Source organism: Xiphias gladius, chromosome 6 (genome assembly GCF_016859285.1).
Source record: "Xiphias gladius isolate SHS-SW01 ecotype Sanya breed wild chromosome 6, ASM1685928v1, whole genome shotgun sequence".
Lineage (NCBI taxonomy): Eukaryota > Metazoa > Chordata > Actinopteri > Istiophoriformes > Xiphiidae > Xiphias > Xiphias gladius.
In genome coordinates, this window is record NC_053405.1 from 3,891,260 (window position 1) to 3,913,331 (window position 22,072).

A 22,072-nucleotide genomic window follows, 5' to 3' on the forward strand; every position below is an offset into this window, starting at 1 on the left:
CTGTCAGAGGAAGGGCTTTAGAAAGCTATTATTATTATTATTGTTATGGTTACTGTGTCCTGTTTTGTATGTACTATGCTTACGCGCATAATAGGTATTTTTTTTGTGCCTTGCTTTTTCTAGACGAACTGTCAGGGCGATCACACGACTCCAATGAGGGTGTTGGTGACAGGAGGGTCCGGCTTGGTGGGCAGGGCCATACAGCATGTGGTCAAAGAGGAGAGGGGAGCCAAGGAGGGGGAAGAGTGGATATTCCTCTCCTCCAAAGATGCCAACCTCACGTGAGAGCAACGCCTCTTCTAAATACTGCTAATATGTAAACACATGCTTTGGTACTTACAAACTCAAAAATAATTCTGAGACTCTTACTGCTCTTTCCTCATGCTGTGTGTGTGTGTGCGCGCGACCTCTGTTCAGGAACATGGAGGAGACGCGGGCAGTGTTTGAGAAACATCGGCCAACCCACGTCATCCACCTGGCTGCTATGGTTGGAGGGCTTTTCAAGAACATGAATTGCAACCTGGACTTTTGGGTATGAGGAAGTTTGCTCTTCGGCTGTCACTGCTGATAAACTGGCGCGGGTGTTTGAAAGGGTTGTGCAGCATTTACGGGAATTGTGTTGGTAGTAGATTTGTTTCACGTTTATCCAGTATTCTGACAGTTATTGTCAGACATGTCAGTGTCAGCTACTTATACTTCTGTCCCCCCTCAGAGGAACAATATCTACATCAATGACAACGTGCTGCAGGCAGCGCACGAAGTGGGCGCCGTCAAGGTGGTGTCATGCCTATCCACCTGCATCTTCCCAGATAAGACCACCTATCCTATCGATGAGACCATGGTGAGGGTCTCCTACTTTCATACCTCACCGTACTTTTGCCAAACCCGTATGTGTTTTGTAAATGCCAGCTCACTTCCCTTTATTGTCTTTGCACCAGATCCACAATGGTCCACCTCATGAGTCAAACTTCGGCTACGCCTATGCAAAGAGGATGATTGATGTCCACAACAGGTGTGTGAACAGTCAGGTTTTTTTTTGTTTTTTAAAAAATTTTTTTTTTTTTTAAACTCTAACCAAAATCAATCAAATAGATCGGATCTAACTGCCTGGTCACATGAATTAGAAGTGTTTTCCTGAATGACTGTGTGTGTGTGTGTGTGTGTGTGTGTGTGTGTGTGTTTTACAGGGCGTATTTCCAGCAGTACGGGCGCTGCCGTACGGCTGTTATTCCAACTAATGTGTTTGGTCCTCATGACAACTTCAGCATTGAGGATGGTCACGTGCTGCCAGGCCTCATCCACAAAGCTTACATTGCTCAAAGTAAGTCCCGTTCTCACGCGTGGGCAAGTAGGAATGCACCAGTTTTGCTCAGTACGGAGTAGAAATCCGATTTATTTTCTCGGGGGGAAATTCAATTATATCCTTTTAGATGCTTATTAAGTTGCATTTTTACCATTTAATGACATTGACCGAAGACATTGTACTTAATGTGGATCTGGCCCAGTACCCGATCTAGTTAATAAGGTCAGTATGGGCACCAATGCTGATCCTTTGTATTGGGCTGGTGCCCTCGCTGTGAGGAGGCATAAAGAATATAAAACTAAATAAATATAAATCATACACGTTTTTTGTGCATGTGCGTGTTGCTTTGTTGGTTAGAGGAGGGGAAGCCCTTGGTGGTGTGGGGCTCTGGCACTCCCAGAAGACAGTTCATTTACTCTTTGGACTTGGCTCGTCTCTTCTTGTGGGTCCTGAGAGAGTACCCAGAGGTCGATCCAATCATTCTCTCCGGTGAGTCGACACACGGAGCACATAGAAGATGTTGATATTGAAGCTGAATTTTTAGTGGTTCAATACTATGTTGTGTCTGCCGGTCGCAGTTGGAGAGGAAGATGAAGTGTCCATCAAAGAAGCAGCAGATGCAGTTGTCGAGGCATTAGGCTTTAAAGGAGAAGTTGTAGTATCCTTTCAGTCATTTGAGTTAACTGATAACCGATGAAGTGTTTTGAGCTGTTTAACCTGGATCAGTTCTTTTTACATCAGTCTGTGTTCCAGATTCGTGGCAGTTCCAGTTTCTACTCAGCAAAGTTTGTCAAACTAACTCAGTTAGCACTGTTGGTCACCACCATTGTCGTAACCATTCTCCAAAGTATATTGTGCGAGTTTTAAGAATGATTGTGCCGCCATTGGTGCCATGGAAATTCAGTCTGCTATAAAACGCAGTCTACGGAGACTTGAAAGATTGATTAAGATGTAATCCAGTTTTAGGTAGTTATCCATTAAATGATCAAATATTTGATATGAAATTGTTATAATCAAACAAATGCATAAATTGTGGAAATTTGACATAAAATGCAAAGGCTATGGGTGGTTCACTTTGATTACCATGTCAAGCAAGCTGCAAATCTGAATTTAAATTTTCAGACAGCACTGAAATGAATTATAAGTAATCGCTGCCTCAAAGGAAGGGAATCCCATAACTTGTATTTTATTTTTTTGAAAATGGTTGGCAGTGGTAAACTATGCAATATGTAGTAAATGGGCTCAGATGTGCAAAACACAAGATATTACCGTCGTTATTATCAGTTTCATGTGGCCTCCTTGACCTTGGACCTGCAGTATGATACCAGTAAAGCAGATGGCCAGTTCAAGAAGACGGCCAGCAATGCAAAGCTGCGCCAGTACCTGCCAGACTTTACCTTCACGCCCTTCAAACAAGGTGGGACCGGCTTGTCAAACTACTGCATGTGTATGCACATGGCTGTTTGGATGCCATCAGAATTTTTTAATATAAAATAAAAAGAAATCTGCTGTGATTACATCTGCTGTTTGTCTTCACTGATCCCTTTTTGTTCTCACAGCCTTAAAGGACACCTGCGATTGGTTTGCTGCCAATTATGACACCGCCCGCAAGTGAAAACTCAGCCTAACAAGTCGGCACAAAGTCTGTCAATCCATGACCTGCTCTGATGGAGGAGAGGAAGAATAGAGGAGGAGGAGATGGTGGTGGGGAGGGCTGGAGGGAAACAAGGTGGTTCATCTGCACAGGCACAAGGCCGGTACTGAATGAAGTCTTGTCAGTTTGGTTCTGTCACTCATGTCTTTGCACTCAGTGAGCTGGACTGAATATCTCACCTCAAATTCATGTCTGCAACACCGTACTGCATTATGTTGCTGCCGACCTGTTTCTCTTTAGGTATGATGAACAATCCATGGTAGTTGTAGGCGTTTTCTACTGCCTGTAGGTAGAACTTTCCAGAGTTTTATTCACTATGGTAGTGTTAATCATTTGAATTGTTAATTGACTGCTTCAATCTTGGAATCCAGGTGCTGGCACAGTTTATAATTTCAGTAACTGTCTGTCTAGTACAAACCTTTAAACTTTATTCAGCAGTACAGAAATGTATTACTGAATTACCTTCATTATTGAAGGGTTTGGGATTTAGAAATTTACATGACCTGGCCTTGATTCACTTTATTTAATGACCAGAATGGAGGTTGTTATTTGCTGTTTAACTGGTGGCTTGGATGTTTTTTTTTTTTTTTTTTTAAAACATACTGGCACTGAGCAAAATAAATGTTTTATACCTATCATATATCTTAAGTTTTGTGAACTTTGAGAATTTGTTTTTTTTTTTTTTAATATTTCACAGGAAGATAAAATTTTAAAACCAAATTAGCGACTGAATTCGGCTGTTGGTACTTCTAGCACTCTGTTAGAAAACATGTATCCATGTACAGACAGATTCACAGGTAAAGAAATAATTTATTAACTTAAAAATGAGCATTTAAAACTTGGTGATAAAAATATAAAAGTACAGTTAAAAAGAATCTGCAAGCATAGCGCCTGTTTTAGCAAGCTTATCTTCAAACAAAGCAGACAGAACTTAACTTGTAATGAAGTGTTAATGTGTCTAGTTTTTACAGAGAAGTCACACTACCAAAGAACACATAGTTAAGCAAGCTGCAAAGGGAGGTCGAACATTTTCAGGAGTGAACATAGGAGGTGTGCCCCCCTTCGTGGACTCTGCAGTACTCCTGTCCCAGCACGGCTCTCTTCTTACAGGCCTTCCCGGTTTTTGTGATTCCACTACACAGCTGACGGCCTGACAGAGAGCTGCCACGGGAAAAAATGAACAGAAAAAAAAGGAGAAATTCATGAGTTTAGTCTGAAGAACCAGATCAGAAAAAAAAAAAAAGTTATAACAAACTTGACTTTACATGTTTAAGGCACTTGGGTTTTGGTCACATCTGAAGACTGAAGTGAAAAACACTGACCTGTTGCTCACTAGTGACGGGGTGGGAGTCGCGCTTCGTGAGTCACACGCAAAATCACGCGAGTCTTCCACTGCATCAAAAACCCCTCCCAGGTTCTTTGGGGGTATGTCGTCAATCACAGCCTTAAAAAAAAATAAATATATATAAAATTGCAATCGCATATATGAATGACTCATTAATTGCTGAAAAAAAAAAATCTCGAGGTATATTTCCTATGGCACGCGCTGAGTCGCTCACCGCTGAAAGAACTGGCTGTGGTACAAGCCGTGGAGTGGAGTGACTGGCTGTGCCCATTATTGGCATAAACCTGAACTCCGGCGCTGGCTTCCTGTGAGGGGGCGACACCGCGGATATGCCGAGATCGCCTGCACACGAAGACATAAATGAGAGCAAACACCCCAAAGGAATCATTTCTAAAAAACGTTCCAGTGTACGTATATATGCAAGTCACACCTGATATGAAGCTGTCCTGATTCAGCAGGTCCTCTTGCTCCATGAAGCCGTCTTTTTCATCTCTGAGGACAAAAGAGCAAGACAGGCTGCATCAAATAAACCAACCAAAGCGACGAGCGCTGATCGCCTGCATTGCTGCACCACCGTTGAAACTTGTTTATTAACAGCAGTTGTTTGGTTGTGGTTAAATCTGGATCTGCATCAAAATGCACAATCAGGGGAAGTAATGCACAGTAGTCCACAGGAAAGATGCGAGAATAAAAAAAAGGTTTTTTCTCAATCATTTACAGGAATAATAATTCCTTGAACCAGGGCTTCACCACGATCAATCTTTTGTTCATTTGCTCTACACAACTACAGCGAACTTTCAGCTGCTACAAGTTCTTAGCGGCCTTATTCAGGTGTCTCCAATGAAGTTGAAACGCTCAGTCGTTTAGTCGAGCAACAGAAAGTTCACCTGATTAATGTTCTGTGTCAGTTTTAAGTAAAAATACCAAACCTTTTCATCCCAAGTGTCATTTTCTGTTTATACTGTTGTAAATAAAACATCTTTAGCTTCTGGACTGTTGGCTGGGGAAAAAAAAACCGACATTCTTACCATGTCACCTGGGTTTCTGGGAAATTTTTCCAGCCATTTTTAACAATTTTCAGTTTCAGTTCTATAGACAAAACCATCAGGTTCAATGTAAATATTCATCAGTTGTAGCCTTGTCTGCAGACTCACTTCTGTGGCGTAGAGGATGGTGGATATGAGTGGCAGGATGGAACTGGCTCCCTCTGTGGCTCCACAATGTCCCACGGGGCCAGTGGCAGCGGGACGGCCGGCTTTCCCCTGATCCGGAAGCACGCCCACAACTGATTCACAAACCAGTGACCTGCAGACACAATAGAACCATTTTTGACCGATACGTGAGAGTATTGACGGCGTCACATTTCGCCTCGCGAGTAGCGCGGGGTCCGTACCCAGAGACAGCGTGAGCAGCAGCAGGCTGAGGCCGGTGAGGTCCAGCGCCGGCTGCTGGTTGAGCTCCGCCGCCGCATTAAGAGGCACGACGAGCAGCAGCGTCGCGCGAGAAACCCGGGCAACGCAGGAACGTCAGCAGGACCGCGCACAGTATGAAGTAGCCCGCATGTGCAATACACGTCCACATGGCTGTCAGGCTCAAACCTGTTGGTACAAGGGAAACCGTCACTGATCCATGATGAAGAATAAAAATTAAATTTTTATTTCAGTGGTTTCGGGAGATCTCACTGACCAACTAAAAGGATACTGACCGTGGAGTCAGTTTCCACAATACTTTCACCTCTGGGGTGTTTATGAGCAAAGAAACCTACAATTTTAAATTCCATCTTTAAGAAAGTTGAGTTTATGTTGCTGAGATTATCGTGTGCCTTTCTCATACTCATCGTCATGATGAAGGCTTCATACCCACGTGTCAGCAGTTTCACATCCGGCCGTTAGCTGACAATAAAATTCACTAAAAACGATCAAGACACTTATCGATTCCTCTACTTTTATTTTTAAGTCTCACCTGCCCAGCCGAGGTAGCCCTGGATCATGTGAAGCCTTTCCTCTATCCGGCTGTGCATGTTGTCGATGTAGTGCAGCGTGACCCCAAGCGTGCTGTTCATGCGTTCCAGCTTGCTCATCAGCTCAGCGTAGTACTGCGAGGTCTGGTCCTGGTACTGCAGAAACTCCAGCCTGCTGTCGTCTGGTCAGCCACGAGCACAGGGGATTCAATCAAACTAAGACCATCAGGACAGCACGGATATTTACTACATCACTAGAAATGGAGCGATGACGCGTTTCTCATTACCAATTTTTTGGTAGATGTCTTGAGCTTGGTCTCTGACGTCTGCCAGGTCCTTGACAATCGCCTCGTGTCCGTCCTTCACCGCCGTCCCTTGAACCTGCAGATGCTCACTCACATTCTCTGAGAGGAGGAGGAGGAGGAGGACAGGAAGACGGGCAGCGGGTGGTGAATAGGACTTCAGACGAGATGACTAGAGATATTAGCCTGGTGTAAATGGAGTGCCTCTAATCGAATTATTTAAAATAAAAATAATTATAGCTCGGTATTCTTTCTGAAGGGGTAGAATACAAAATGCACTCAGCACATCAAACTGTCCCGTAAAGGCTCTTTTTTTTCTTCACACGTGAAATAGCTAATCTATCCCCTTATCGCACACGCCCTCAAACACGATGTTCGGTAGTGTTTCAGTTCATTTAAAAATAAATAAAATAAATAAATCCCACACTTGTGCCAAGCTGCTCCGTCTCTGTCAAACGTTTGCTCTTATCTCTGATCGTTTTCCGCAGAGCACGAAAACAGGATTATCGTCGGTCGTTAATTTTAGTCCGATAAAAGTTCCGGATTTCTCATGAAAGGAAACTGATTCATGTAGCTGCACTTGACTGATAATCAGAGTTAATATTAGTCAGGAGGGATGATTATAAAGCCTGTCTAGTTCAAGTAATTAGGCGAATGATGGTGTCTAATCAACACGGTTGTTTGGGTCCCACCTGTTTTTAAGTTAGCAGGATCTCTTACAGACCTGCTGTCAGATTTCAATGAAATTTGGCCTAACGTGAACGTGATTTGTTGTTTCTTTTTTTCTTTGATACAGATGAACCATTTATAAAAACACTTATTAAAGTAAAAAAAAGGATCTAACATCTTTGATGGAGGTATGTGCTGACCCCAGCTCCAAAAAGCACAAACGCAGTTCTGCATTCTGCTCCGTCAATACTTCAGAACAGGCACGATTCAAGCGCCTGAATAGTTTCCAATGGGGTGTTTTAACAAAGCACAGGGACGCGCTCACCCATTCTCTTTGTAATGCCCCGAATGAGCTGGGCGACCAGCTCCTGTCCAGAGGCGATGAGGGCCTTCTCCTGACCCAGACGCTCCAGGTTGTCCTTCAGTGAACTTTCCATTTGCCCCTGGCCTTCGTACAGTTTACCCTGCTGGACCTGCAGAGCGCTGTGGCCCTCCAGCAGCTTGTCCAAGGAGGCTGCGGTCAGGTCCCTCAACTCCAACTGGCCCTCCTGTTTTTAAAAAAAAACAAACAAACAGACCCCCTGATCAAAGCCGAATGAACCGGGGCAGGATCCGACCCTCATCAGACAACAAACTGCGCGTATGGAGCTGAAAAGGCAGAGGATAAGCCGGCTCCACCTTCAGGTCCTTCATTGCATCTAGCTGGCTGCTGGCTGTGGAGATGAGAGCGTTGACCGTGTGCTCTGCCCTGCGCCGAAACAGCTGCTGGCGACTTGCGTAGCAAACGGAGCGAGCTCGGTTGCTCACTATGTGGTAGGCGTTCCACGTGTCCGAGTCCATGTCTGCTGTGCACTCTTTTATAGACTGAAACGTCAAATGGCATCAACACAGACATCATTAGCAGAAAATAATTAAAATGATATTACTGATGTAAAAAAAAACTTTTGTCGTATAAAGTTTTACAGGTTTACCATTTCGTCTGTACATGGGTAGGTCCGCCGCCCCTCAATCTCCGCCTGGCAGTTAAACAGCACCACTCCGAGCTTCGCGAGCTGCTCCTCCGAGAGGCTTTCACAGCTCGCCTTCAGTCGGGCGACCACCTGCGACAGAACACAAATGCTGCTTTCAGACGGGACAGGCAAAAACCAGAGAGAGTGTGCCAAGCCTATTCTGACCCTACAAACGAGCGCAACTATTGATTTCCCTTTTTCTAGTTTGAGATCAAAGATGGGAGAAGCTTTACAGCCGTATTTTAGAAGCTAGTCGATTGCCAGAAAATTAATTGGCAACTACGGATGGTTGCACAGATTCTAAGGTGTTGAACAGCTTCAGTGCGCCTTGGCATTGACTCTCCAAGTCTCTGGGGCTCTACTGGAGGGATGGACACCATCCTTCCAGAAGATGTTGCCTCATTTGGGGTTTTGATGGTGGTGGTGGTGGAGGGCGCCGTGTAACACGTCGGTCCAAAATCTCCCATAAGTGTTCAGCTGGGTTGAGATCTGGTGACTGCGAAGGCCACAGCATCAACCCCCCCCCCCCGTCCTACGGAAGGAGGCACGGTCATCCTGTCTCACCATCCTCATTTTTCAGGTTTTTCCTTTCATTTGTCACCTGTCTGTATTTATGATAACTGATTAATTCTTTAAGCAAAAAAATGCAAAAACGTCTGTCGTGGCAGCCCCAGTGTGATGCCTCTCTTTGTTTCATATCATTGTAAATTGAACAGCTCTGGGTTTTGGACTGCTGGTCGCACAAAACGACATTTGGCGACATCACCCAAGACTCGGGTACAAATAATGGTTATTTTTCTTTACTTTCTAACCCTCGACACAAGCACGAGTAACTGGCAGATCAGTTGATGATGAAAAGCCTGAATGTAAGGTCCATTTTTACCCTGTAATGACAGCTGTCCAGCGGGCTGAGCTCCACCTGCTTCGCCTCAGCCAAGAACTTCTCCTCTACGGTAGCCATCTCAAATCGAGCATCCTTCGCAAGGAGTGCCGGAGCCACTGCTGCTGGGGGAGCAGCGGCCGGAGGAGGAGCCTCTGTCTGCCTCAGCCACTCAAACAGCCCGCCCACCGCCGGACACTGACAGGCCAGCGTGATGATCAGCAGGAGGTACCGCTGCTGCTGCTGCTGGTGGATCAGGAGACGGCCCATGTCTGGAACAGAACACGATAAGCATACATGTTGAATCAAAGGTGAGCCCCCCCCCCATACACACACACTTCAATCTTTACTGTTAAAAAGATTAACGACAACAAATAATAAAAAGTAGCAAAGAAAATAATAGACAATAGAAAAATAGGACTATCATCATTCATTCATTCATTCGCTCCATTTTGATGTTTACTTGCTATTTGACCAAATATCTGTTGCTCACTTTCTCGTGGAAAATTACAGAGATAAACCACAAAACAACTCAGGGGGCTTTATATCCTAGGACCTGTTGTAGCTTTTTACACATTTCCCACAACAGGCACTGTATTTTCTGACTTTTCCAAAAACATGCCAGTGATCTACAGCAAATGATCCACGCTCTCAACAACATGTCTGACCCCTCTACGCTATGTAATGAAACCCCGAGGTTAAGATCCCCAAAGTCTAGTTTTAATTTGCAGGAGAAGGTATAATGTACCTAACGATACCCTCCAGACAAGCGAGGAGAAATATTCTGCTAATGTGTGTCTGATGTTTTGTTGCTTTTTCTAGCAAAAAAGTTCAGTTACTGTTTTTAAAAAATCCCTCTAGTCCTTTTTTGTCATTAAAAAAAAATCCAGTATCTATAAATAGACAATACTGTTCATTTCGATTGTTTAACTACTGGACACCAGGTGTCTCCTACTTCACTGAAAAGTCCAGTCTCAGTGTGGAGGCTCCAGGTCTCCACATCACACTGTGTAAATCGCATATTGATCCACGATTGGTCCTGATGACAGAATCCCGCTGGTGCGTATCTGTTAAACTCCGAATTCCAGGTGAGGCACGGATGAGCGTGACACCAACAGGTACAGTACGATGCAAAATATCCTGGCGCATCCAGGATGGGTTCCCGTCCATCGTGCAGCACCGTCGGGGAGGCGTCCGCTCGGTCCCCAATGAACCCTGCGGCAGGACAACGAGCCCCAAACCCACAGCCGGAGTCACACAGGGGCTGTCTTCAGAGACAGGAAGAACCAGGAGTCCCGCAGCAGGCGGTCCGGCCCCGCGCAGAGCCCCGATCTCAACGTCACGGAGTCACTCTGACGAGACGGAGGACGGATGCTTGGGGCGACCTGCCCGCCGCGTACCTCGGAAGACCGCGTGCAGGTGCACCGAGGAGAACTGGCGCCCTCGTCGCCGCCTGGAAGTTTTGCACAGCCCCGCGCACCGTTCTGCAACGGCGGAGCTCAAACATCCAGGCGAAGTGGCGCCGGGGGGGGACTTTACGATGGCCAGACCTCGAGGATGACACTAGATGACAGCGTCGACGGAGACAGTGCGTTTGGATAACTGTTCCAAAATGCGTTTGCGGCGTTCTGGATCCGACTCATATGACTTTTTGGTGTCTCGTAAGCTGGAGAGGGCTGGACATAGTTGTAAGCAAGGCTCCAACATAAGAAATGCGTTGTTCATTCATTCATTCATTCATTCATTCAATCATTCAATCATACATTCATGCCTTCCTTCCTCCCTTCCTTCCTTGCTTGCTTGCTTCCTTGCTTGCTTGCTTGCATGAAGACCACACCGAGGCTTGCCCGGGCATGTCTTGCTCTGCAGCAAAAGCACGGAGGCATCGTTTTAAGCACCGCTGACATTTTTATTTACCTGCATTGGCTATGAAAAATGTCACGAAGCGAGTTTAAAAAAAAAAAAAAAAAAATGGGGCTGGCGAGTTCGCATCTGTCAAAGTTTTTTTTTTTTTTTTTTCCGGACTTTTGTGTCCGGTTTAAATCTAAAGAGAGGAGAGCAAAAAATGCACGGGAAAAACTTCGCCCCCGTCTCCCTCGGTGCACGAGAATGAACGGGAACCGAAGCCCCCGTGTTTCCAACATTTCAACATATTCAGAAAGCGAAACGCCTGAACGTGAATTAAGTTGCCTTTCTCGACAGGCTGCATTGAACACACAATCGTTAAATATTCCTCAAATTGTACCTGTTGGTTGATTTTGCGGGACGGTCGTTTCCACGGGGAGGAAGGCTGATCCCGGGTCTCCCTCACACAGCTGACCGGAATGACAGCTAATTTTTAGTATTTTTTTTTTAGTATTTTTTTTTATTTTATTTTGTTTTGTCCAGCAGCTCCCCGCCCCCGGACGACGAGGGGGCAGCCAATGGAATCGCGCGTAGCGATCGGCGTGTTCGATTTACTTCCCCTCCGAGGAGGAGGAAAAGGGGGGGGCGCGGCGCGGCGCGTAGGATGCGAGGGTTGCCGGAGGCGCCGCCCACCTTGGCAGCGGCGGCGGGGGCGGCGGTGGAGGGAAAAAAGCCAGCCCACCGACAGTTCCCTTGCGCTCGGCTGGCTGGTTTGCGGGTGCTGCGGGTGAATCCGACGTGCTTGACACTTAAATTTAAACAGCATTTTGAGCTTTACAATCGGGCATCTGCAAATCCGAAAAAACAATCAGGTGAATAAACATCCTACCGCCGGTGTTGGCCGGTGTTGTTCGCGGCATCGCCCGGCCTCGTGTTACTGTCACTCCGTGTTACTTTATGGTTGTCCAGTCAACAAGAAACACGTGCATTGTATTTCTAATCTAATCTGTCCTGGATTATTTTCTCGCTGTCCCTAGCTAGATGCCATTAGCGGGGCTGGTTTTTAAGATATCGTGGTTTTCAAAGTAGAGGATTTTAACGTTTTATCGACTCGGTTTTCGCGACCCGTGGGTCAAAAATACAGCTAAGGGGTTCCGCTAGCAACGGCACAGCTCTGCCCCGGCCACACCAGACATGCTAATTAGCCACCTAGCCCTGTGAGGATTCTGCCGGTGGGCTAACGGTTGCCAGCCGTCGAGCTAGCCGGGCAACGTTGCCACAACAATGGACGACTCCGGTATCAAGAAGCAGAATTGGGACGTGAAGGAGACGGAGTTATTTCTTGAGATACTCAAGGAGCTGGACATGAAGAAATGCTTGGACGGGAGGAAAGTGAGGAATAACAAACTCTTCAAGGTGGCACACAGGAGAATGACAGCGGCCGGCTATCACAGATCCGTGGACCAGTTGAAGTTTCGCTGGAAACTCCTCAAAAGTGCGTACTACAAGTGCAAGAGGGAGCCCGACTCCCCGGCCCCGACCAAAATACAGGGCTGGTGGCGGTACGAAAAGACAATGGTGGCTATCATGGAGTCCAGACACCCCCTGGTCGGAGCCGGGGTGAACTCTGACAGGAATGACGAAGTGACAGAAGACTCGGATGGAGAAGCATCCATGCTGCACTGGCCGCAGCCCTGCCCGGACAATACCACTCAGAACCTGGATTTAATTGTAGGGGTGATGCCGTGGATGCGACGTAGTGCCATCAGACCGTAGTTGTGATTTCATGTCTTTCCTGTGTTGTCTAGATGCATGCATTTTGTCGGCCGGCTGTGTGTCTACTGTGAATACACTCTCAGTGGCCCGTTTATTAGTCCCTTCGGGGCTAACGCAGCGTGACACGACGGTCCTGCGGGGTATGTTTCTGTTAAAACTGTTGCGGGGGAGCGGGTCGAACTTTACGTTCGGTTCGGGGGCTGCGGGTCGCGGTGCCTCTGAACGGGCTGCCACCGTTATTTGTTTTCATTGTAAGCGAATCAGTCATTTGGTCTCTAAAATATCAGGAAATAGTGAGAAATTTCATAGTGTCCACGTCGACATAACCAGATGTCTGTTTTGCCATCATAGCTGGGCTGCAACAAACGGATATTTTCAGTATTGGTTAACCTGCCTATTATTTTCTCAATTAGTTGTTTGGTCCTCTGGTCTATAAAATGTTCTCTTTTTTTTAAAAACAGCAACAGAATAGGCATTTACAGTTTCTCCAAGCCCACCTTCATGTCTTTAATTAGGTGGTTGTTACGTCCAACCCTCAGCCCAAAACCCAAATATATTCAATTTACCCTCACAGGATAAAGAAGAGCAGCAAATGCTCACATTTGAGAAGCTGGAACAAGCAGATGTTTGGGATTTTAGCATGGCAAACGATTTAGCGACTCTCAAAATGACTCTCCAAGCCATCTTCTGTCAGTTGACTAATACTGATATCATGGTGCGTTCTCCTGGTTACACAGCCGAGGCATCTCGGAAGTGTGATTACTCACAGCTTGGGAAGCTGTAACCTGAGGATATTTATACAACTACAAAAAACCAGCACACGACCAGATTTGAGAAGCTGAAACCAGTGAATTTCTGGCAATTTTTAGGAAAAAATTGCATCAAAGTAGACGCCTGTCAATTTTCTTTTGATAGACTAGTTGATTTATCAACCGTTTGTCTCTCGAGATTTTATGCCTGTTACCTTCTGCTAATGAGACAGAACGCTACACAGAACAATTCAACTGCATCACAAGCTACAGCCTCCAAAGTAACCATAAGGTTGAATCAGCACCTCTCTAAAGAACAGCTTAATTAAGGACTGAACATTATGTAACGTTCATGAAGGTAGAATCTCAATGCAGGACTGTTGTATTAAAGGGCATTAGTTTTACCTAGTTGGACCTAATAAAATGGCAGCTGAATGTAATGGGTCTCAGGAAGGGGCGTGGCAAATAATTGCTTCAGCAACATGTAGCGGTACAGTGCACTGGTACTAATATCTAAATACTTTTTACTGGCATGTCTTTAGGTGTGGAGCTTATGAGTATTTTTGTTCGCTGTTGTTTCATGTTACGTTTCACGGCCACATATTTCTTTGACGTCTGCATAAAGTGAAAAGTGCCCATCGCTGGGTCTCAGAGCCCAAAGTGGCATCTTCAGGTTGTTTGCTTCGACAACCAACGGCCAAAAACTCAAAAATGTGCAATTTGCAATCGTGTAAAATGGATAAAAGCAGCACCTCCTGGCATTTCACAAGCTGGAACCAGCAAATGTTTGGGATCTTAACACGACAAGTGATTTACCGACTGTCACGAATATCCTGATGCGTTCTCTTTGTATACAGTTCCATTTCAGAAATCTTGATTACTACCGGCTTTAACTAGCGCCCTGCTCTCTGCGACATCATCGGGTGGCGAGAGCATGGGAGAAATCAGATTTTACGGGCAGACTTGACTGGTTTCTCTGCTGTTTTCTTGGCCCTCTAAACTCTAAACCAGGTTCAGGATGCAGTTGCATGACAAAAAAAAATGGAGAACGTGGCTGTGGCAGCAGTTATGGGCGGAGGGGGAGAAATCTGTTTACTGACCAACTGTCAACTGGGATTTTAACGTTATCTGATTTCTTGCCTTAACCTGATTTCTCACTGTAATCAGGTTTCTTGTGTGCATGCAAACAAAGTCGACAGTCACAGTGCAGCTCTCTGTTGCCATATAGTGTCGATTAATTGGCACCAGTGGTCTCTTGCCATGCGTTATAAATACATGAGTCCCAAAACTGTGTATTTTATGTGTTTTTTTGTCACAATACTTTATTTGTTGACATCTAGTTTTGTGACATCTACTGTAGTGTTGTAAGCATGTGGATAATGGACTCGGCACAGTGAACTTCTTTTTAAAATTTTTCTATTAAACTTGATTTGATTGTAACGATGTCAGTTTACAGTGAGGCAGGTGTGTCTCTCTCCTTTGCTTTAGAGATTTTTTTTAGGGTCTGGAAATATGAACATACAATGTGTACATGTTGCTGCTTTACTGTTAAAATGCAAAGACTGCACATTTATTACATATTTTGTCTCAGTAACATGTAAAATTCAGTAAAACTGAAAGCACCTCAATACATTTAATAAAAATATAGTTAATTCCTGATTTAAAAAAAAAAAAAAAAAAAATTTTTTTTACCAAGATTTAAAAATGACCTTTTTGCTTCAGTTAATGACATCTTGATCATAGATGACTGTCTTTGGGGCTGCAGCTAACATTTACTTTCATTAGCGATTAATCTGCTAATTATTTCATCGACGATCATTTTGTCTATGAAATGTCAGAAAATAGTAAAAAATGCTGATTATACTTTCTGTCGTGCCACAGTGATGTATTCAAATTGCTCGTTTTATTCAACTGACAGTCCCAAAACCTAAAGATATTCAGTTTACTATCATATATGACAAGGAAAAGCATCGAATCCTCACGTGAAAAGCTGGAACCAGCGGCGATTTTGACACTTTTGCTTGAAAAATAACTTAAAAAGACTGCTTGATTATTAAGATCGTTGTCAATTGACTAATCGATTAATTGACTAATCGTTGGAGCTCTAATTGTCTCGCAATATTATCGTGTATAACAGGCTCTTGGCATACATGTGTGAGATTGTGTGATTCTGTTGTACCTGTGGGAAACATAATGTGCTGTAAGTTGTCCTGTGAATCACACCCTTAGTTTTTAGGTCATTGTGAAACTCTGTCGTAGTTTGCTGATGTTCCCGCTCTAACCTGTCTTCTGCCTTTTTTTTTTTTTTTTCCTTCAGATCAAAATGGACCCTGAGATGGACTCGCAGCTGAAAATCGGTTTTATCGGTGCAGGGAACATGGCCTTCGGCATTGCAAAGGGTATCTTGTCCGGTGAGTCACAAAAAGCGTCGGTAATGCAAAGAGGTTTTAAGTGAAGGAGTTAAGGATCTGACTGCATGTGTCCACTATAGGAAATGTTCTTCCTGTAAACGTCAAAGTGAGCGCACCGTCATCCAGGAACCTGGGACGATTTCAGGTACTTTATCTTCTTCTTCCTCTTTTCTGGTTAGTTCGCAGGACAGTGAGCGGTTTATGGTCAGGATCATGGTTATTGTGTGTATGATCAGGTGCCTTGTGAATGGATGGTTGTAAACTGACTTATCTCTGTTGCTATGAAGTCCTGCAGGTGTCAAGTTTTTTTTTCTGTTATTTAAATGTGTGCACATAATATAGTAATTTAAATTTATGAATTAGCAGCTCCTGCACAGGAGTTAGCGATTAACGTTCTCAAACTGTGTGCATGAGCTAACAGAACGTCACTTTAAACAGTCTGTTATCCAATACACATTGTGCTTAACTGGCAAAACGGAAGTATATCCAGATATGTAAGGCACTAATGCAACTAATTATTATTTTCATCATTGATTATCCATCTTTCCATTTATTTTCCTGATTGTTTTGTATATAAAATGTCAGAAAACAGGGAAAATACCCGTCATAATTTCCTAAAGCCTATGGTGACGTCTTCATATTGCCTGTTTTTTTTTTTGTTTTTTTTTTTTGCCCAACATACAGTCCAAAATCCAAAGAGACTCAGTTTACAATAATATGAAACAGAGAAATGCAGCATACCTCACAATGGTGAAACTGGAATCAGAGTGTCAATATTTTTGCCTGAAAAATGCTGATTTTGATGATCAATATTAACAGTGGCCATTTCATTTTCTGCCGATCAACTAAACAGTTAATTTACTAATCAGGTTGCTCCAACCAGTTCAAGTTGACCAGAAACGACATGTAATGTAACAGCATCATTTTATAAAACTAGCAAAGGGACAAGGACTGAGCGTGATTATGCAACAACATTCGTATGAAGGACTGAACTCAGTGTTTGTCAGCACCTCAACTTCCCTGTGAGCCTGCTGGCTGCTGAAACTCTGTGTGCTCTCGACTGACTGGAGTAGCACCAACGACCCTTAACTGTTGTTCCTACTGTTTTTTTCCTACCTATTGTAACTTGAAACAATTTCTTAATAATGGGCGGATGAAGCCTTATGAGGCTCTGGGGATTTCCATCTGTTTGAGCGGGGGGAAAAAAAGGATTTGAAGTCCCCTGGCTTTAAACTCAGCAAGCACGATGACATCTGGTGGTTTTCAAAATGAATAGTAGCTCTTCAAGAATGGAGCCACAGCACAACAACGGCATATTTCATAGTTTCAATCTTACTGTACATGTGTGCAGTATAAGTCCAAGAAGCCTGCGTGCTCTTCATTAAATCTGTAATACTCTCGTTCAGAAGTGTTGCAGTAAATGCACTACTTATTGTGTGATTTTTACAGTAAAATAACTACTAAATGCATTGTTCAAAAGGCCTGCATATGTCTTACCAAATATTTTTGTTGACACGAGATATTGATGTACCGTATTGGTGCAGTTTAAGCCCAGTGTCCGCTGTGGTGGGCTCATGTGTTTTAACTCCATGATCAATATTTATATGAATCCTATTTGATATTCATTAAAGTATTTTACCATTAGAAGAATGTATGACCTTATTACTTGCTGTCCAGTGGAAATGTTCCCATGACTCTTTCTAGTGTACATCAACACATTTCTCAGTCATTCTCCTCAGTTATTATCCCGCCAGTGTACATATCACCATATTGTTCAGCTGCAAAACTTTCAAAACTGTCAAATTGAATGAAGTGTTTTTTGAAGCACCAGTGATATTTGACACTTCGGCCGTCATCCGGTGTTTTTCTTCATTTGACAAGTGCCGACACAACAGTATTGAAACAGTGCGCCTCGAGTGAAACAAGCTACAAGCAACAACACATTAAGGAATATGCTGTCACAAACTTCTTCTGCACAAAGTATCTGCAAAATGACCCCCGACACCTGCGAGGCTCCGCAGTTGTCCCCTCTGTGTGCTGAGTTTCCTTTGTTTCTTGACAAATGACGCACGGTGAACTGTTGGTTCATCTTACCTGTGGGCTGGGATTCATTATGTGAGAATGTTTCTACATGTGGGTCAGTAAACATCTCTTCCGCCTGCTTTCAGGAGCTGGGCATTGCCGTCACTCACTCCAACATAGAGGTGGTCTGCGGTTCAGATGTGGTCTTCGTGGCAGTCAAACCTCACCTGGTACCGCTAGTTCTCAATGAGATCTCGCAACACACGACTAACAGACACATAATTGTGTCTGTCGCAGCAGGAGTGACACTGGCAACGTTAGAAGAGGTGAATGCCGTAGCCAAAACGTAATGGCCTTTAAAACAGAAGCCAGCTCTGTGAATGATGACTAATCATTATCAACCTTTTCTCCGTCTTTTTTGAATTCTAAGCTCCTTCCAGAGAATACAGTTGCCATCCGACTGATGCCAAATCTGCCGTGTATGGTTCAGGAAGGGGCTCTCCTGTTCGCACGGGGGTCCCATGCGAAACAGGAGGATGGAGCTCTGCTTCGCTCCTTGTTGCATCATTGTGGTTTGGTGGAGGAGGGACCTGAGGCCTGGATTGACATCCATACTGGACTGAGCGGGAGTGGAGTAGCTTTCGTGAGTGACCCAGGATTGCATTACATTAGGTTACCACAAAATATTAATGGAGCTTTTACAAGAATAACGGCTGACATGATTGTTAGGGTGGATCTGTTCCTGAAATTGCCATCTGAAGCAATTAAATCCAGGCAGGTAGTTGACAAGCTTCGATAAAGCCCCATAGACTGCTATCATTTAAATGTTTTACTGAGACTTGTGCAGAATACAAATACAAGCCTTGTAATGTGATTCACAGAGTACGGATGGCCAAAGACAAAGTTACAAAGACATATATTAACTTACTTGTTCTAAAAACTAAGCAAGAGCTCACTGTACTTGCTGTTGTGCCACAGTAGAAATACAGACCTAGTCAGCATCAGCAAACCCAAAAAAAAAACCCTCTAAACTCTTCTATTTATTTATTTATTTTAATTTTTCATATGGGTTGTTATGTTTTGGGGCATTTTATGCCTTTTGTTTGAAAACCACCAGTAGAGAGATGACAGGAAATGAAGGGACATGCAACAAAGATTCAAGGCCCTAAGATATAAAATAATTTAGGAAATATCTCCTTTGTATGAATGGCCCTGGCGATGATGTTCTGATGGGACGAATAACCTATCTATGGACAGTTCCCAGTCAGAGAAATTGAAAAGGAAATCGAAGAAAACCATTGGCTGTCTGGAATGTAATGATAATACTCTGGTAACCCCGGCAGAGATATTGTTTATTTTATGAAACAGCAGAAAAACTGGACTTTGTTCACCTTTACATTCTGTTGCATGTGATTCTTCTCTGCAGGTGTACCTGTTTGCTGAAGCGCTGGCAGAAGGAGCTGTGAAAATGGGCATGCCGAGCGCTCTGGCCCACAGCATCGCATCTCAGACTGTTCTGGTCAGTTTTACCGTGTTGGTGTGTGTTTTTGTTTCACTCAGGTAACATCATCATCAATTTTACTTTTGCTAAAAATAATGATAATTTGCTAAAAAATAACCCATACTCTAATGTTCTGAGTGTGAAAGCACAATGTTTGGACCCACCCCATTAAGTTTTTTAATTTAATTTTTTTAAATTAATAATTTTATTGAACATTTAGGAATAACAGATAAATATCGATTCTGTTATTAAGAGCAATAATAACAGCAATAGTTATAAACATATATATATATATATATATATATATATATATATATATATATATATATATATATATATATATATATATATATATATATATATATATATAATGTACACACACACAAAAGACACACAACACTAACATTGATAGTAATTAAGAAGAGAGGCAAAAAAGTGGAGATTCTTGGTAACTGTACACTGAATAACAGTTGCAGTTACATGAACAAAATGCTTGTAAACATATGACCAGAGTAAAGGACGTACAGTAAAGCCAACAACACACACTGGAAATCAGTGTTTGGGCTTTTTCTGTGCCCATCTAGTCCAAGTACAGGTCCCACATTTTACAGAGTTAAGAGGTTTGTCATTCAGAGATGAAGAGAAAGCTTCAATTACAATAATACTTCTTACACTTTGCAGGTATAGATTTAAAGAAGGTGCTTTATCTGTAATCCAGAGACTCAAATTTTTTTTTGAGCACAGTGCCAAAACATGTGCAGTTAAACACATACCTAAGAAAATTCTGTGGTTACTCATCATTGATACCATCACCACCCTCATTAGTTTGATTTCGCTGCCACGTGTTGCAGGGTGCTGGGAGATTGTTACGCGACTCTGGGAAGCATCCGGCCCAGCTTCGCTCTGAGGTCTGCACCCCAGGCGGAACAACCATCTACGGGCTTCACACCCTGGAACAAGGCGGTGTGAGGGCATCGACCATGAGCGCGGTGGAGTCTGCCACTGAGAGAGCCAGGGAGCTTGGCCGAAAGTCGGCAGCAGGAAGCAGGAAATGATGGCTCCTGGTTGCCTTTTAATAACTGCTCATCGAACTTGAGTAAAGCCTGATGACAAACTGACTTTTTGGCTCAACCTCATGATGGAACACAGAGATAAAACAGGACTTGTCACTCTCTTTATTTCTGTTTCTACCTTATTTTCCCCCATAACAAGTGCATTTCATACGTCTCCTCTTCTTTTTTGCCTCTCTGACTGAAAGGATTTGCTGTGAGCGACAAGTGAATATTGGCTTAATCTTAACATTGACACTGACAAGTAAATTATTTGATCCATGACCCTGTGATCTACATTTTTTGAAAGAATGGCTACTTTTACATACACACCTGTAATTCGTTTTCGTGTGTGTGTGTGTGTTTGTGTGTGTGTGTGTGTGTGTGTGTGAATATGAATACAGAAGGAAACACTGATGTCCTAATAATCTAATAATGTGGAGAGAGAGACCTAAGTTGTTAATCTAACTACACTCTGTAGCATCAATCAGTCGAAGAAACAATTTCAGATTTGGAGTAATACCTTACTACCATGATTGGGTTATTATGTGCATGTAATGTGTAGTGCAGAATGTAGTTAATTATATTCAAATATTTATTAATATTTGGCCAAATTAAGCATAACATTTTAATACAGGATAAGTTATGGATGATCGTGGTTGTTCAGCTGCATTCCAGTGATAGTTACTTTCCCAGCTGTAGCTTCCATGTAGTTGCTGGGTTTTTGTGGCGAAATGTGTAGAAAAATATTTATGATCTACAATGCCAAGTGTGTAGAATCGATTTTCATAAAGTGTCATGTGAACCGGATCACTTTGTGCATTGACTTATTTTAAAATTGTATTTTTATTTTTTTTATTTATGTTTTTTTTAGTTGAGATCTTGAATTCAGGCATCAGCTGGTCCTTGGAAGTTCACATTTTGAATGAGCTCGGGGCTATATGAAAACACAGATCAAATAGAAAAAAAGAAAAACAGCGGAGGGTGGAACCCTTGAACAGTAGATCTCCTCTTAATGAGAGCAGAAAGCTGAAGAGCTGTGTAATCACACGTGTGTTGGGTTGATGTGCCACCTGGAAAACTGCATATCTGACATTCAAAGTTCATTCTTGACCTTAGAAACAGCAGTGAAAGAAATAATCTCACCTGCAACAGTTAGCAGATTAATCGGTTAGTCGACAGAAAATGAGCCATCAGTCGTTTTGACCTGGAGTGATCAGTGGAGTAAGTTTTAAAAGCAACAAGGTCAAATGCTTTCTGTTTACAATTTATCAGTTGTTGGTATTTTCTGCTTAACTGTGGGTATTTTATATCATCAGAAAATGTAGTAATCTTGGTGTTTTGGGTTGTTGATGGACAAAACTAGAATTTGACGACATCACCATTGGATTAAAAAACTGTGATGGGTACTTGTCCCCTTTTTTCAAATGGTTAATTGATCAATCCAGAAACTAATCATCAAATTAATAGATAATGAAAATAGTCCTTAGTTACTGCCGCACACTACAGGGTCCATTTGGTAGCTATTCCGGAGTTTTTGGTTATGTCGCATAATCTTCAACCTATGGAGCGGGCTCAGCCGTCGATCACGAACAT

General features: G+C 43.3%; 3 protein-coding genes across 14 annotated transcripts in view; 2 read left to right on the forward strand and 1 right to left on the reverse strand.

Moving 5' to 3' along the window:
* LOC120790321 (GDP-L-fucose synthase-like) overlaps nt 1–2,995 on the forward strand; it is a 4,124-nt gene extending 1,129 nt beyond the window's left edge. For 5 of the 9 annotated variants that reach the window (XM_040127709.1, XM_040127713.1, XM_040127711.1 and 2 more), the window contains 9 exons: nt 124–281; nt 418–532; nt 713–841; nt 939–1,012; nt 1,188–1,321; nt 1,661–1,792; nt 1,882–1,961; nt 2,621–2,720; nt 2,863–2,995. In XM_040127709.1, coding sequence (XP_039983643.1) covers nt 154–281; nt 418–532; nt 713–841; nt 939–1,012; nt 1,188–1,321; nt 1,661–1,792; nt 1,882–1,961; nt 2,621–2,720; nt 2,863–2,918 — 948 coding nt within the window. In that variant the 5' untranslated portion in view covers nt 124–153 and the 3' untranslated portion in view covers nt 2,919–2,995. Of the gene's footprint in view, nt 10–123; nt 317–417; nt 533–712; nt 842–938; nt 1,013–1,187; nt 1,322–1,660; nt 1,793–1,881; nt 1,962–2,620; nt 2,721–2,862 lie in introns of all 9 variants that reach the window. The other 4 variants (XM_040127707.1, XM_040127708.1, XM_040127714.1 and 1 more) reach the window with 3 other exon arrangements.
* Nucleotides 2,996–3,742: 747 nt separating this feature from the next.
* bmb (brambleberry) lies at nt 3,743–11,970 on the reverse strand. Its single transcript, XM_040128354.1, is given in 14 exon segments — nt 3,743–4,118; nt 4,280–4,401; nt 4,517–4,644; nt 4,733–4,794; nt 5,457–5,607; nt 5,696–5,799; nt 5,801–5,900; nt 6,265–6,444; nt 6,550–6,666; nt 7,559–7,781; nt 7,912–8,097; nt 8,205–8,333; nt 9,127–9,395; nt 11,858–11,970. Coding segments are annotated over 14 exon segments (1,932 nt in total). The 5' UTR covers nt 11,889–11,970; the 3' UTR covers nt 3,743–3,988.
* pycr3 (pyrroline-5-carboxylate reductase 3) lies at nt 10,735–21,286 on the forward strand. 4 transcript variants are annotated; one of them, XM_040128357.1, is made up of 7 exons: nt 10,735–10,811; nt 15,811–15,904; nt 15,985–16,049; nt 18,073–18,252; nt 18,357–18,569; nt 19,353–19,445; nt 20,279–21,286. In XM_040128357.1, exons 1-7 carry the CDS (start codon nt 10,767–10,769, stop codon nt 20,480–20,482), a joined length of 894 nt encoding a protein of 297 aa, XP_039984291.1. In that variant the 5' UTR covers nt 10,735–10,766; the 3' UTR covers nt 20,483–21,286. The 4 variants fall into 4 exon arrangements, with proteins under 4 accessions (XP_039984291.1, XP_039984292.1, XP_039984290.1 ...); XM_040128358.1 differs by lacking the exon at nt 10,735–10,811 and adding an exon at nt 11,704–11,840; XM_040128356.1 differs by lacking the exon at nt 10,735–10,811 and adding an exon at nt 12,226–12,699.
* Nucleotides 21,287–22,072: the final 786 nt, after the last annotated feature.